Source organism: Triticum aestivum, chromosome 7D, assembly GCF_018294505.1.
Source record: "Triticum aestivum cultivar Chinese Spring chromosome 7D, IWGSC CS RefSeq v2.1, whole genome shotgun sequence".
Taxonomy (NCBI): Eukaryota; Viridiplantae; Streptophyta; class Magnoliopsida; order Poales; family Poaceae; genus Triticum; species Triticum aestivum.
This window is the reverse complement of record NC_057814.1, coordinates 567,015,677-567,030,110: the sequence shown is the minus strand read 5'-3', so window position 1 is coordinate 567,030,110 and position 14,434 is coordinate 567,015,677. Positions and strand designations below refer to the sequence as shown.

At 42.1% G+C, this 14,434-nt stretch overlaps 1 protein-coding gene across 2 annotated transcripts; it reads right to left on the bottom strand.

The window, feature by feature from the left end:
* Nucleotides 1-6,019: 6,019 nt before the first annotated feature.
* LOC123164237 (glutamate receptor 3.5) lies at nt 6,020-12,195 on the bottom strand. 2 transcript variants are annotated; one of them, XM_044581649.1, is made up of 6 exons: nt 11,331-12,166; nt 7,968-9,313; nt 7,615-7,892; nt 7,361-7,392; nt 6,854-7,260; nt 6,020-6,757 (listed from the first exon to the last, which is right to left on the bottom strand). In XM_044581649.1, exons 1-6 carry the CDS (start codon nt 11,587-11,589, stop codon nt 6,275-6,277), a joined length of 2,805 nt encoding a protein of 934 aa, XP_044437584.1. In that variant the 5' UTR covers nt 11,590-12,166; the 3' UTR covers nt 6,020-6,274. The 2 variants fall into 2 exon arrangements, with proteins under 2 accessions (XP_044437584.1, XP_044437585.1); XM_044581650.1 differs by lacking the exon at nt 6,020-6,757 and having other exon boundaries at nt 6,886-7,255; nt 11,331-12,195.
* Between the last annotated feature and the right edge of the window lie 2,239 nt (nt 12,196-14,434).

Genomic DNA, 14,434 nt, shown 5'->3' with positions numbered 1-14,434 from the left:
TATAAAGGGCAATAGGGTCATTTCACAAATTATACCCACTTTTGTATGTATCTGGACGTATACGCCGTATGTTTCTGCAGAAGATCCGATACTGGCCCGGCCCACCAACAGGAACTGAGCAGGCACAACGAATAGGCCGGCCCACTAACAGGAACCGAGCAGGCGCAACTCAAAATCACAAAAATCGCAAAGACAAGGATTCGAACTTGCGACCACAGTGTTGTGTTATAGTGCTGCTAGCCACTGGACAAGCCACCTACCTGATACGTGAATCAGCGCACGCATTTTATAAACATTTAGAAGCGGCACATTTAATTTTTGAACGCTTCACCGAAAATTGTCAATTTTGTAATAACGAATACTTTTTAGATTCTGTGATTTTTTTAACATAAACATTTTCGAAATTCCAAAACAAAATTGAAAACACGAACATTTTTTGAAATCCATGAACTTTTATTAATGCATGATTTTCTTTCTAAATCTGTGAAAAATATTTGAAAATGAGAACATTCTTTTGGAAATTTGGAGCACATTTTGAAATTATGAACATATAAAAAAATGAGAACAAAAATCAAAATTCTGATTTTTTTTAAGTGTTCACATAAGCAAATTCCAAAGGAAACTTAAAACCAAAATGCGAAAAATAGAAAAAAAACTATAGCTGGAAAAAATACGACAAATCGGTTTAGGAACCTTTTAGATAGTTTCCAAAACAAGCCAGGAACCTTCCAGAAGATTCACAATATTGTGGCTCGAACGCTCAGATGGGCCGGCCCATTCAACGATTGTGTGTGTGATTGCCCGGTTTTTTGCCACAACATGTGGCAAATAGGAAATTCCGTACATTCGGGGAGTGACATCAAATAGACGGCACCATGCACAGAAGGCCACCTGACTGAGCCACCCCATTTCGTGTGCGGAAATAGGAAAAAGCTCACTGAGAAAAGAATGGCAGTGCATAGGATCGAACAATGTAACTCCCACTGCTGACCACTTGTCGGTAGCCACACAAGCTGAAAGGTTTCCATATCTAACTAGGTAACACGGACTATAAGAACCATCCATCAGCGACCGGTTTACTGTAGAGAACCAGTCTTTTTCCCACTATTTCTTTTTATTTTTTATTTGCTATTTGTTTCTTTTTCATTTTTTTAATTTTTTTTCTTTTCCAAAAACTGCTTATGCTTTCAAAATTTTGTTCACTTAAAAAAAATCATAATATTAGCATTTTAAAAAATTGTATGAATTTTTTTAAAATGTCATGACTTTCAAAATTTCTCAGAATGCCAAAACACAAATGTTTTCTAAAAAGAGCGAACAAAATTTTGAAAGCACGTCAAAAGCCCAAAGGGCCCCGTTTGGAAGCACGTTCTTCTTGATAAATTTTGCATTTTCTGGAGTTTCTTGGTAAAAAGGCCAATAAATGGCCAGGCATGTCGAAAATCGTTCAAACATTGATGGATGCCTACCAAGGCATGCCAACCTACTCGTAAAAGTTGGGGTCATTTCAAAAATGTTCAAAAATAGACCATGTTCAATGTAGGGTGTCCAAGTAGAACAGAATGCTCCATCTGAGAGCATGTTCAACGGAGGGTATTCGGGTTTGCCAGAAGGTTTCGTCAGAGAGCGTGTTGTTTCTCGACATCCTTGAAATGTATTCAATTTTTTTGACGGTCTTGTATGACCAATTCAAGTCACCATGCCAAGTTATTTTGGTTTTTGATAAATTTTGCATTTTTGGAGTTTTTTCGGTTAAAAAAGATTGATAAATGGTCAGCGTCGGAACTTGCATACGGTGTCAAAAATCGTTCAAACATGACATGGATATCTACCATGGGCATGCCCACCAGATTGCAAAAGTTGGGGTCATTTCAAGGATGTCCAATAATAGACCATGTTGAACAAAGTGTGTTCGGGTAGACGAGACGGCTCCATTTGAGAGCATGTTGTTTCTCGATAGCCTTGAAATGGAACCAATATTTTTACATGGCCTTATATGACCAATTCAAGGCACCATGCCAAGTTGTTTTGATTTTTTAATATAAATTTTGCATTTTCTGAAGTTTTCTTGGTAAAAAAGGACAGATAAATGGTCGGACGTGTCGCAACTTCCATATAGTGTTTGAAATCATTCAAACTTGACATGCATGGTTAGCATGAGCATGCCCACCTACTTGCAAAAGGTGTGGTCATTTCAGATGTCCAAAAATAGACCATGTTCAACTGAGGGTGTCCGTGTAGGGCAGAAGTCTCTGTCTCATCGCATGTTCTTTCTAGACATCCTTGTGATGGCCCCAATTTTTTCCATGCCTTTTTATGACCAATTCAAGGTACTATGCCAATTTTTTTGAATTTTTTACTAGTCTTACATTTTCTGGAGTTTTACTTTTTTGTTGCCTCTACACATGCTGGGTTTGGGAACCTTCTAGATGGTTCCAGGTCGGTTTTTACCGGTTTGGATACCTTCTAGAAGGTTCATGAATCCGTTTTTTGTCTTTTTCTTATTTTTTTCTTTTTCAAAATCGTAAAGTTCAAACAAGGTTCAATGCATTTATTTGTTCATATTTTCCAAAAATGTTTGAATATTTCAAATAATGGTCGCTTTTCAACGAAGGTAAGAGTTTCAAAATTGTTTGCGTTTTGAAAAATTGTTCGGAATTTCATTTTTCTCTCAATTATCAGAATTGTTTAGAGTTTCAGAATTTGTTCCACTTTTCGACAAAATTGTTTGCATTTGTTTAATGTTTAAAAAAATCGCATTCAAAATTCCAAATGATGTTCAAATCGGTTACGTTCAAATTTGTTTTGCATTAAGAAAAGTCACATTCAAAATTCCTAAAACCTTTAAATCTGTCCCTGATCATACTACCTCCGTCTGTGATTTGAAGGCCAGCTAGCCGAAGCGGCAGTATCAAGAAATCCACAATGGTTAATTTATAGCGTTGGGTAGAGCTGTAATCTTGGGAGGCAGTTAATGCCGATGGCTCAAGACACAATTGCCTTGCATGCATTGGCTCTTTTTTCTCCTTGAGTGGATGCATTGGCTGGTCCTCTAATATAGGACGTCGCTTCTGCACGCGAAAAAAATATTTCAAAGTGTGGAAAAATTTCAAACAAAATTCTGGCGCATACATCTCAACATCATATGTGTGCACGTCAAGTTTCGAAGAAAATCAACATTTTTTGTGGCTCGTGTACAAAATACAAAATGATGTCTTGTGAAAATTATTTTTTAACACCGGATTTTGTGTTTTTCACACACGACACACAAGCTGTCGGTTTCTCGCGAAACGACTTTGTGAGCATGTACAATATCGAGATGTACGCCTCAGGTTTTTGTTTGGAATTTTTTGACATTTTAAAATATGTTTAAAACACATTTTTAAAACCAGGAGCACGCGCTCCCACGTGCCAAAAAACCACTCTCGTCGCTTATATTACTTAATTAATTAATCCAGCCATTCCTCCTGCATGCCGGCTCGTTGCAACGCCAGAGAAAGTTTCGTCTTTCTGGAGCACTCAAGCCTGGTTGCCCTTGAAATCCTGGACGGTGGTAATAGTTCTCTAAGACACGTTGCAATTTAGCCAACAGAGAGCTTGCTTGATCAAGTGGTTGGGCAGTTTCGGTGAGAGCAGAAGGTCTTGTGTTCGAATCACATAAATGTAATTTGCAAAAAGACTATTCTTTCTTTTTAAAAATGTAAAAGGACCATCCTACCCTTTATTATGAAGAGGTATGAAAAGATCTCATCCGATGTGTAAAAGGACCATCCTACCCTTTATTATGAAGAAGTATGGAAAGATCTCATCCGATGTGTTTAGGGGGGTTGTACGGAAGCAGAAGTGATGATATAATCATATCTCATCATGCTAGTTGGACAATTCAGTACTAATTTTTTTGTTTAATTTGTCTACCAAAGGACGGGCAGAGTTTTATTTTTTGGTATAGTGCCAGAGTGGCCGGGGTCACTGGGAGAAAATAAAAGCGAATAAAAGTACATTCTACACTCAGAAGATGTGTCGATCCTGAAAATGATTCTCAGAATGTTAATATTTGGGACAACATTGCTGCATATATACACACCGGAGACAGAATTCAAATGACCGCAGAAAAAGGATTCTGAATCCTACAGGTGTCAAGCATACCGCTGTTATCTACTTCAGTGTATGCTACCAATGATCTGCGTAGAAGTTCTGTGGACAAGAGCCCATTTACGCGCCTGTTGTCATAGCTAAGTCCGAATTTGAACTTAAGCAGGTACGTTTGTCCCCATGTCTCCCAAGCCGAATCAATGGACAGTGCAACGAGCTAGCAAACGATAATACCAGTCTCATCATTTTGGGCTCTATAGGCTGAGCAACTGAAGTATTTGTATAAGAAGTTAAGAACTACCATATGGTTAAAGATTAGAAGGAAAAATAAGAAGAAGGCTTGTTTAAATAAGAAGCCCAAGTGGAGGGTAGGCAAATAATGATGGGCAGTTAATCATACTTCAAGCATAAGACCGTAAAGCCAGTAAAAATGGACGTGGGCACTAACATTTGTAATGGCTAGTTGATTCATACTTCAAGCATATATGACCTTAAAGCGAGTAAAAATTAACATGGGTCCTAGGGCTTGTAATTAATGGCTACTTGGCAGCACTAGCACATGGCCCTGGGCAAGTTGCATAAAAATTTGAAAATGTGCCTTCCAGGGCAAGTCTCCTTCGCGGGACTGTTTCAGAGTAAGAGGGGGTAGAGACGGCAGCATGTGGAATGTAGAGAAAAACTGCTTGAACCAGCCGTCTGGAGCAACACTGAACTAACTGGCGGGAAAACCGACTACCTGACTAGTCTCTTCCCATTACTCTCAAAGATTAGAGAAGAGGCATACACCGTCATCCTGAGATTCATATGGATGGCTGCGGGGACATTTACTGTTCTCAAGCTAAACACAGAAGCAGGGAAATTGTAAAAGAAAAAATATTACTTAAGCATACGTACAATAGTCATTGTAATACCAAGTGATAGAATTACTGTTAGAGATCAAACCCATATACTTTGGATTATTACCTTGGTGTCAAACTCCTATATAGGAGACATCATGTGTATCAATCATCATTCAAGAAATAAAAGAATGGAATAGCGTATCAACCAAGCAATAAAAATCAAACCGCGCCTTAATATTTCGAGATGGAGAAAGAGTGCTTTTCGACATGGTATCTCCCTCATTCGTCTTCTCTGGCCTATGTTCTACTCCCAAATCTCTTGGGCCATCTTCATGGCGGTAGTTACCGATTTTGTCACGTTCTTTCCTTGTGATCCCCGAAAGAAGAAGCAGAATATTTTCCTCCTTAGCGCTGATCCCATGAATAAGTTTAGTAATGCACTAGCCACTAGCAATCTGCTTTTGGGACTAAGCGACATACTTGATTTCTGTAACCTGTTTTGTGGAGAACCAGAAAGGGGAGTGAGCTGAGCTGAGAATCAGTTATGGGTCTTTCGCCACTGCAAGACTGTCCAGATCCAGATAAACAGCGCAACAACTAACCAGTTCGGGGTTCAGGATGATACTGTCCGCACCGTGTTTACGTCTGTTTGGTAGGATTCAGAAACTGGAGAAATAAATTGTATGATATGACCACGTTGCTGGAGATATATATATATATATATATCAGTTTAGCACCAGCGATCTGTAAATCTGGGAGTAGGAGACATTTGGTTCTAGTAGCCTTTTTTGCACATGATCGTTTATGTGTCTTGCGCCCACGCAAGACTGTCCAGATCCAGATAAACAGCACAACAGCTAACCAGTTCGGGGTTCAGCATCATACGTTCTACAGCTGAATTTACGTCTGTTTGGTACGACTCGGAAACCGAAAAACAAATTGTATGACATGGTCATATCTTATCATGCTAGTGGGACAATTCAGTGCTGTCTATTTTTTTTCTATCAAAGGCATGGCAGAGTTTTTTTTCCTACAGTACCGGAGTTGAAAAAAAAGAAGCCATCTACATACTCACTTTGGAAAAGTGATGAAAAGTACATTTTGCAATCATAAGGCGTGTCGGTCAAGAAAACGATTCTCGGAATATTAATGTAAAGTTGGGACAATGTTGCTGCATATATACCGCATATCCGAGACGGTATTCAAATGACCGCAAAAAAAAATGGATTTATGAATCCTACAAGTGTCAAGTATGCCGCTGTTATCTACTTCAGTATATGCTACGTATCTTGGCTGTGTAAGAAGAACCTGGGGCTGTGTCACCAGAAATGAAAGATCCTCTTCTATGCTGAAGAGACCGAGTGCGCAGATCCGGTGGCCCGAGTATCTTTTTCGCTCAATCTCCGTTTCATCACCTTCTTGATCTCCTCCTCCTTCGTGTCCGCAAACTGTATCAGTTCCTTGAAGCTGCCAAGGCGCGTCGGCTTTGGCTTCTCTGGCCGTATTTGAGCAATGGTGGCAGTGGTGACGGCAGCAGCAGAGTCGCTTGGCTCACTGGGAGGTTCGGAGCTGGAGTACCTGCTATACTGCCAGCAGATCCTTGCGAAGTAAACCATGAGAGCAAAGACGCATATCAGAGCACACAGCAGGAAAAGGCCCCAGAAGCTTCCGAGACCAAGCCTGACTGCTCCCAACCCACTGTCATCATCGCCGCAGGTCGGATCTGTGAGCCACTCGTCGTGAATTCTCTGGAGCTGGCCACTCTCTGAAAGTTGAAGGATGGCGGTTGATAGGTCTGCAGCAAGGGGAGAATCTCTCTGGAATGCCTGTAAAGAAGGGGAAAAAAAAAGAGCAGATATAATTCTCCCCTTTACAAAAGTGTAACTGTAAATACATAACGATTCATTGGATGCTGAACATACAAATCCCCATCCCTCCTTCGTGAACTCCTGACCGACTATTCTGAAGTTGCAGTGGGTTGACAGGAAGATCTCAACGCATGGCATCTCGTCAACAACTGCAGCAACACCGCCGTCTTTCGGCCCACGATTAAGGGCATTGGCGTACTCCTCAACCGTGCTCAGTGGTACTAACCGGGATTCGGGAATATTCAGCTCGTCAATCAGGTAATTTCGGACAAATTTTCCAGCCGGGTATCCGATAGGTAAAGCGCTAGCAACCAAATTGTCGAGTCCAGTTATTCCAGTTGCTAGCTGCTGTACTGTGAGGATCGACGTCAAGCTAGCAGTGTAACTTGAATTGATGATCAGCACGACAAACAACCATATTATCAGCACGAAACGCCCAAGAGCACTTACGGTGTTCTCCCCTGAGGTGAGTTTTTTCAGTAAGACATTTTCATCCAGATGGGAAAAGAATACAAAACAGGAGTTAAACATAATATCATGTGATGCATTTAGTGAACTTACTGTGTGCAAAGAACATCGTTGAGAAACTAAACCTGAAAGAGAAGCATGAACTGTCAGTTAACTTCTTATAGCTAACATTTAGAAAAATTACAAAGATACAAAAATCATAAAGTTACAAAACAATTGGTGAGAACAAAGTAAATAAAAGAAACAAAAATAACCACTTTGGCTCTCTTCATTATTACTGAATTCTTATTCGAGCCAGATTGAAAACCTATGATAGAACAGATCCTTGGAGTAGCAAAGGAACTTACCAAAATATTGTCAGGATTTGTCGTCGTGGAGAGCCTCGAAACTCCTCATTAGAACGATGTTCAAGAATCCAAACAACCACTCCCACAAAAATGAAAAGAGTGCCTGTTACACACCACATCTCTAGTGTGAAAGGTTTAAAGAAAGCCCAGGCATTTGAATTTGCTTTTCTCACTGGCGCTACAATCACAAGCCCTGCTTCGATATAAGGCTGTGTGAATTCTGCAATCTTCGTTCTATTTCTCACAATAGCAAAGTCACCTACAGCTGCATCAAGGGCCTAGAGAAAAAACAAAAAAATCAGATGATGAGAAGCAAAATAATCAAAGAAGCAGAGCAAAGCATGCAAACATACATTGGTGGCAATCCTACTAATAATGTCGTCATAGTTAGGATTCTTTGAACCATCCCCAATTGTTATGAACTGGCAAGGAACTGGGTACGGAAGAAGTTTAATTGCTGCGTTGAATATATCAACACTGTAACCCGTCACATTATCAGGGCCCTTGCCAACTGAAACCAACTCCCTAAAACTTGGTTTATTTGGAACACCAACTCTCAGAGGCTGGCCATTGTTAGGGAAAACCCACCCTCTCGGCTTAGTAGTTGTGTCGCCTGGCCACACCACACTATGCAACTGTTGGGCACTTGTGGACGTATTCGGTGGCTTCCGATACAAAATTTCGGGAGAAGAAACAGAAAGACCAGAGTAATTACTCCAATAGCCAATCAAACGGGACCCAGTACCACCAACGTTAAGGATATCATAAGCTGGGCGCACCAAATTGCGGTCTGCATTAAACTGAACCAGACCTGTTAGCCCTGTCATGTTTGTGAGCAAAAGTTGCTGTAGCAACTGATCACCACCATCAAATATCTTAAGTTTTGATAGACGCAAACTGCTTCCATTTGAATTGTGCAACCTTGGATCTGCAGAGAAAGTAATTTGCTGCCCACTATTGAGATATTCATTGATAGCACGGGCAACAACCCAAACTGAGTCATAAGCATAAAAACCGTACGAATTCATGCCAGAAGCAATGCTCCTATTATTAGCTGCATTATTCCATTTAGCTACGAACTTCCTCTTGGCATCAGAATCAGGAGTGTGCTGGCGAAGAACAATTAATCCTTGTATATAACTCATGGCTTTAGGATCTCCAGGCCCTGAGGAGTCCAGGACAGCAGCTAACCAATCTGTTACTATCCAGACATAGCCAGTGCCCATCATCTGGAGTTTGTTCGCTATAGCAAATATTCTCATCCCTGCATCAGGATTGACATGCACAACAAACACCCTTGATTCCATCATGTTTGCTCTAAACAGTACATCATTGATCAAATCTGTGTCCGAGTTTGGAGGAATGGCTGCTTTATGTGAAATTCTTGCCCGCTTTGCTCCAAGTGCATCACCGAGGACTGACACCCCGCCTCGGCCATAATCATCATCCACAAATATAGCAGTCACCTCTTTCCATTGAAAGTAATCAATAATGCTAGCAACAGCATGCATTTGGAAGTAGTCACTTATGGTGCTCCTTAAAAAGTAAGGATACTCCGATGCAGATAGGGTTGGATCAGTTGCTGCAAATGATAGAAGTGGAACATGTAGCTCATTAACAACATGTGAGATGACATGGCCTATTCCAGAAGATTGAGGGCCAATGACAGCAACCACGTTTTTCTCCATTAGCTGCAGTGCTGCAACAAAGTACCGTTTTATGAATCAGTTCATAGGCTATTGAAGCAATTAGCAACTGTCTTACTTACAATAACTGGAGGTATGAGGCAAGGAAAATTGCATTAGGAAAATGACTATGAATTATCTCGGGAACAAGAGAAATAGTATGTACATATTTATATGAATTTAATCTGCTAAATAGGTGTTACCAGTTCTAGGGCCTTAATAGGCTGGTCTATGGAAGTGTCTGATAAAGTGTGTTACTAACAGCACCAATCATTTATCAATGGAAGAAAAGTATGTAGTGGCAGGACGTAGATTTTAAACTCTTCATCCAAAAACATAGGTCGGATGGGGACATAAAAGGGAGGTGGCTATCCATACTGAATGCATTTAGAAAATACTGTATACGCTAGGCCACGCAGGTCCATGGGTTTAATGACTAGTGATTGACGAACCGAAGCTAAATTTCTAAATCAGCTACTATAAGAGCCTTCTAAATTTGTGCTAGTACTTGACTATTGTTCAGAAAAATTTATTCCAACAATATGAGAAAATTAGTTATGGTACAAAACATATGGTGACAAATCTGTCACTCTGATGCGGTGATGTCCACACATGCCACAAAGAGAATAAGGAATCTCGCATGATAAGAAAGTGAAGAATTGGATGCTCTTTAATACATGTTTCTTGCACCTTAAGGGATGCTGTAGTTAGTATCACAAGTTATGCCATTTTTTGATCCATGGTACCAGTATGCTTTTTGTCTGTTCCTCTTTTGTTGCCAAAATAATCAGGTTAGCACAATTCTCAAGAAAGGGCACGATCCTCATAGAAGTTTAGAGCAACAGTACTTTAAGCACAGTTGGTTTCTCCATATCCCAATCAAGCCATTACTGAATCATCTCATGGAACATGAGCCAGAAAATTATTGTATTAAACTAAGTGAAATATACAAGGAGTGGGCCACCCCTATAAAAAAAAGGCAGTATGAGACATACTATCCAAGGAATCTTGGCCTAATTCAGAGTTCAGACTAAGACATCAATGCACTGAGATATAGTGATATTACAGTGCAGCTCAACTGTTTCTTTGCTAGTCAACAATTAATTCACCCAAATTTATGACGCCTAATTTAAGAAGTGAATCTCAGACAGAAAGACAACGGCTATTAACGAAACAAAGTATGATTGGAAGAATAACGAAGATTATTGTGTAAAAATAAATAAATAAAGTAACAGGTTTCTTCATATATGCACCAGAAGGCCTGGATCAAAGAAACTAAGCAAAGCTACTCATCAACTCTGACGTGTAAGTTCTGTCATTTTGTAACAAGTGGCGACTACTTTTGCTCTTTATTTACGGGAGCAGATTGAGATGCAATAATTTACAAGGCCCACGGCACTTTGAACAGATATGCTGGACAGATTGTGGTGCCCTCGTGGCCTCATCTTTGCCACTACTAATAGTAGCTCATGCTGAGATCTCAATAAAGAAAAGGAAAAATGAAGCTGTTGTTAAACAATTGAGCACTTCTCAGATTAGTTATCTTGGGTCATGGCAAATCCCTTCTACGTGCGAATGTTATTTCTGGGCCGATTGAGAAATAATTATTTCTATGTTACCAGTAAGAACAATTTGACGCAAATACGAGAACCGTGCAAGCTATCGATGTCGACCCGGAAAGAACTGATTCTAACTCAATGGAGCTATCGTAGCTCGCAGTAGAAAAACTTTCTTTCTCATGTGCAACTACTAAAGCAGGAATTTTCTTTCTCCATCAACAACTTCACTTTGTAACCAGTTGGAGTAAAGCAGCACATGCTTCCAATCAGATAATTACAGATATGGGTAGTGGAAAAGTCACCGAATCACTCGAATTAGCCAGGAATTGGGGTCGTGAAAGGTAAGTTCCAATCAAATCCGTTACTTATATGTGGGGAAGAAACTCATCTGTTCAACGCTAGTGCTAAAAACAGAGTAATAATAGTCTACAGAAAACAGAGTATAAATAAAAGAAGTAACGAAATAACAAACCTTCGATAGTTCCAAGAAACCCGCTGCAGTTGGTGTCCTGGCTGATCAAATTCAGGGTGGTTCCGGCGAGCACGGTGCGGTCCGCGTTGACGTCGTCGACGGCGAGCTCGATGGCGAGCCGCGCCGCGCGGCCAATGGTGGATTCGTACGTGAAGAGCGCGCCGACGGACACCGTCCTCGGCCGCCGAATCCCCCGCTGCGCCGCCGCCGCCGCCGCGCAAAGCGCCAGGCACAGGACCAGCAGCCTGCCAGCGCCCATTGCCCCCCTCCCCAAAGGCGCCACCCGGAAGCGCGCGCGGCGCTAGAGCGCGGCCCTGCCCGAGAAGCGGAGCCCCGGGGCGGCTCGCATCAGCCCGCGGCGGGAATGGGCGGGGCAAATCGCAGGAGGGCCGAGGGGCGGTAGAGTAGGACGAGGCGGTTGGATCAAGAAGAGCTCAGAAAGACGCTGGCTTTGAGGCGGGCGCGCGCGCGAGGGGTGGGGAAGAAGAGGACGAGCTGGGGCAGAGCTCTCCCCGTCTCCCTCTGCTCCTCCGCCCTGGGCCTGGGAGGGTGAAAGAGAGCTTGACGGCGGCGTGGGAATCGTCGATTAGCAGGGAGTCCAACGGGACTGACAACGGCGCAGGGATGTAGCGTGTTGTATGGTGCGTGGTGCGCTGCCGCAGGCGCTGCGGCGTCGGCGTGTATGCGCGCGTGTGTGCATCACATGGAGAAACGGAAAGGGAGAGGAGGCGGAGACACTCGGACAGCTACTGTTGGATGGCGACGGGGGCAGGGGAAGGAATTCATTCCTCCTCCTTCCCGCGGCATTCCTCGCCGCTAGAGATATTTCTGGGGGTGATCGGGGCGGTTATCCACGAAAATCACCTGAGATCCATCCATCCGGTGGCCTCAAGACCCAGGAAGGGTCTGGTCATGGAGAATTTTGTTTTATTGTACTAGTGTTCATGTGGTTGAATTTGTTCATTTTTCTTTCTAGATATATACATGGCGGCGTCGCTTGTTATCAGGGTGCGGCAGAGAAGAGCGTCGTCGCGCTTTGGGGTGGTCGGGGGGCGACATACTTGGCACCCATGCTGCCCAGATCCGATGCACTCCGGGGGGAACATGGCGAGCATTATGGAGATTGGTAGGCCGCGCGAGGGATGCCACTCGTAGGCGGCAGTCTCGTCGGCGTGTTGTGAAGTGGATGGCACGATTGTCGGATCATCGACTCCGAGATGGTAGAAGCGGAGTGTATCCAATATCCTTTTTGTGTACATCTGTTGTAACCACACTAACGTCGAACACAATGTGAGGTTCTATGTTGATGCGTGATCTATGTATTGGCCTCTATTTCTGGACCATTGACTTGGATAGAGGTGATAATAAGTCTAGATCGGAGCGTCAAAGCTCTGAGTGGAGATTTGGCTGCGGCCTCAATTTGCTTAGGTGGCGATGGCACCCTTGGGTGTTGTTTTCTCCTTAGGGGTACTGTTGTGGACCTCCGATTTTCTCCCGACACTAGATTCTTGAACTTTTCGTGTGAAAACCCAAGACTCATGTATGTGTGATATCCTGCTTTGCATATGATGAAGCTAGTTGCGATTTTCGTACGATGATATCCTAGCCCTACAGCAAACAAGGATAAAACCGCTCCTTTGGATTGGAGATGGTCCAAACTAAACCTATGGATGGGCAGCCTGGCCCAACATCTTGAACCCAAAGCCTAACGGCGGGGCCGGGCTCGGGTTCCACTTTTGGCCCGAACCGTATGCCCAAAAGAAGCGGCAACTTAAAATATAATTTTTAATAGAATATAGTTATAATATTGTACTTATATACCAAAATGATTGAAATAAGAACTCCCTCTAATCCATAATAAATGCCACGGTTTTGAACTACTAGTAAAGTTTAACCTTAGTTCAATACGAAAGTGCACCAATTGTTCTAGGCCGGGGTGGGTCAGGCTTCGGTTTTGGTGCTTGGAATTTTCGAAGCCCGTCCCAAGAAATGCCCTGGTCTGGTCCAAACTTATCTGCTTTCGCGGGCTAGCGACTAAAGTCATAAAACAATTAAGGGTAAAATCTTAGAACAGTTGAGTGATGAAAAGACATACTTATCTCTTCGAGATATTAACCGTGTCTTTTTCTTGGCTTGACCCACTAGAACCACATCAACAGTGACATATGAACCATCTAATCATCAGCAAAATCCGTTTTTATATTTTTCACAAAAGCAGAAGCTTATGCTTTTGTGACATCTCTGAGCCGTCTAATACAACGAGAGTAAGCGGCAGGGATGTCACCAGCAGAAAATTCCATTTGTCCCACGTCTCAAATTCATTGCTAGCACTGTCCAACGTTATTGTCTCTTATATATACCAAAAGATTTGTTGATGTATCGAGAGAAAACACAGAGACGATTGGACGCCAGAGAAGTCGCACCTCCAGATTTTTTATATCTATTATTACGTGCATCATACTCATACAGTGACACCGCAGGTGACATGAGAGCTCTATGACATTTCCACAAATATCAACATTTCTGTTTCTTTTTCAAGGATGTAAAACAATTTTGTTCGAAAACTTCATAAAAGATAAGGAGCCAATAAGCTGTGCTTTTTTAAAAGATATATGTAATGCATGAAAACTCGGCCGATGTGGAATGCTATTTCGAACTCCAATAAGGTTTCAATTTGAGGGGAGTGAGAAACTCAATCTTCAGGCAGATAATAATTAGATGAAAGAAACGCACAAGATTCACACACATGCATGAGAGCAGAGGTTTCAGAAGTATTCATTTCTGCTAGTTTCTTTTCTAATTGCACTGTGTCTGAAGAATGGGAAACGTAACTTTAGGGAGACAATGTGATGCTGCTGCACTTTCTTTATGTCGTGCAGGGCAAGATTTTTGCAAAGAAACATCGAGCAACAGGATCAATTGACATGTTCTCCTTGTCAGGACTAGCGAGGGAATGGTATCCCGAAGGTGTTTTCGAGAATAAAGGTGACAACATTGCTTTTGCAGGGACCGTCTTGACATGAATCCATCTTTGTCTCGACTTTTCAAGTTGCAACAATGAAAGGTAGCTTCGATATTTTTCCCCCATTCTTGAAAACACTATT

What these genes read in the sequence shown, in the direction of transcription:
- LOC123164237 (XM_044581649.1), bottom strand. Translation starts at nt 11,589, where the DNA reads ATGGGCGCTGGCAGGCTGCTGGTCCTGTGCCTGGCGCTTTGCGCGGCG. An exon ending in CAAATCCTGACAATATTTTG is followed by an intron (nt 7,393 to 7,614) that starts GTAAGTTCCTTT and finishes CTTCTCTTTCAG; the next exon opens with GTTTAGTTTCTCAACGATGT. An exon ending in AACGATGTTCTTTGCACACA is followed by an intron (nt 7,261 to 7,360) that starts GTAAGTTCACTA and finishes AACTCACCTCAG; the next exon opens with GGGAGAACACCGTAAGTGCT.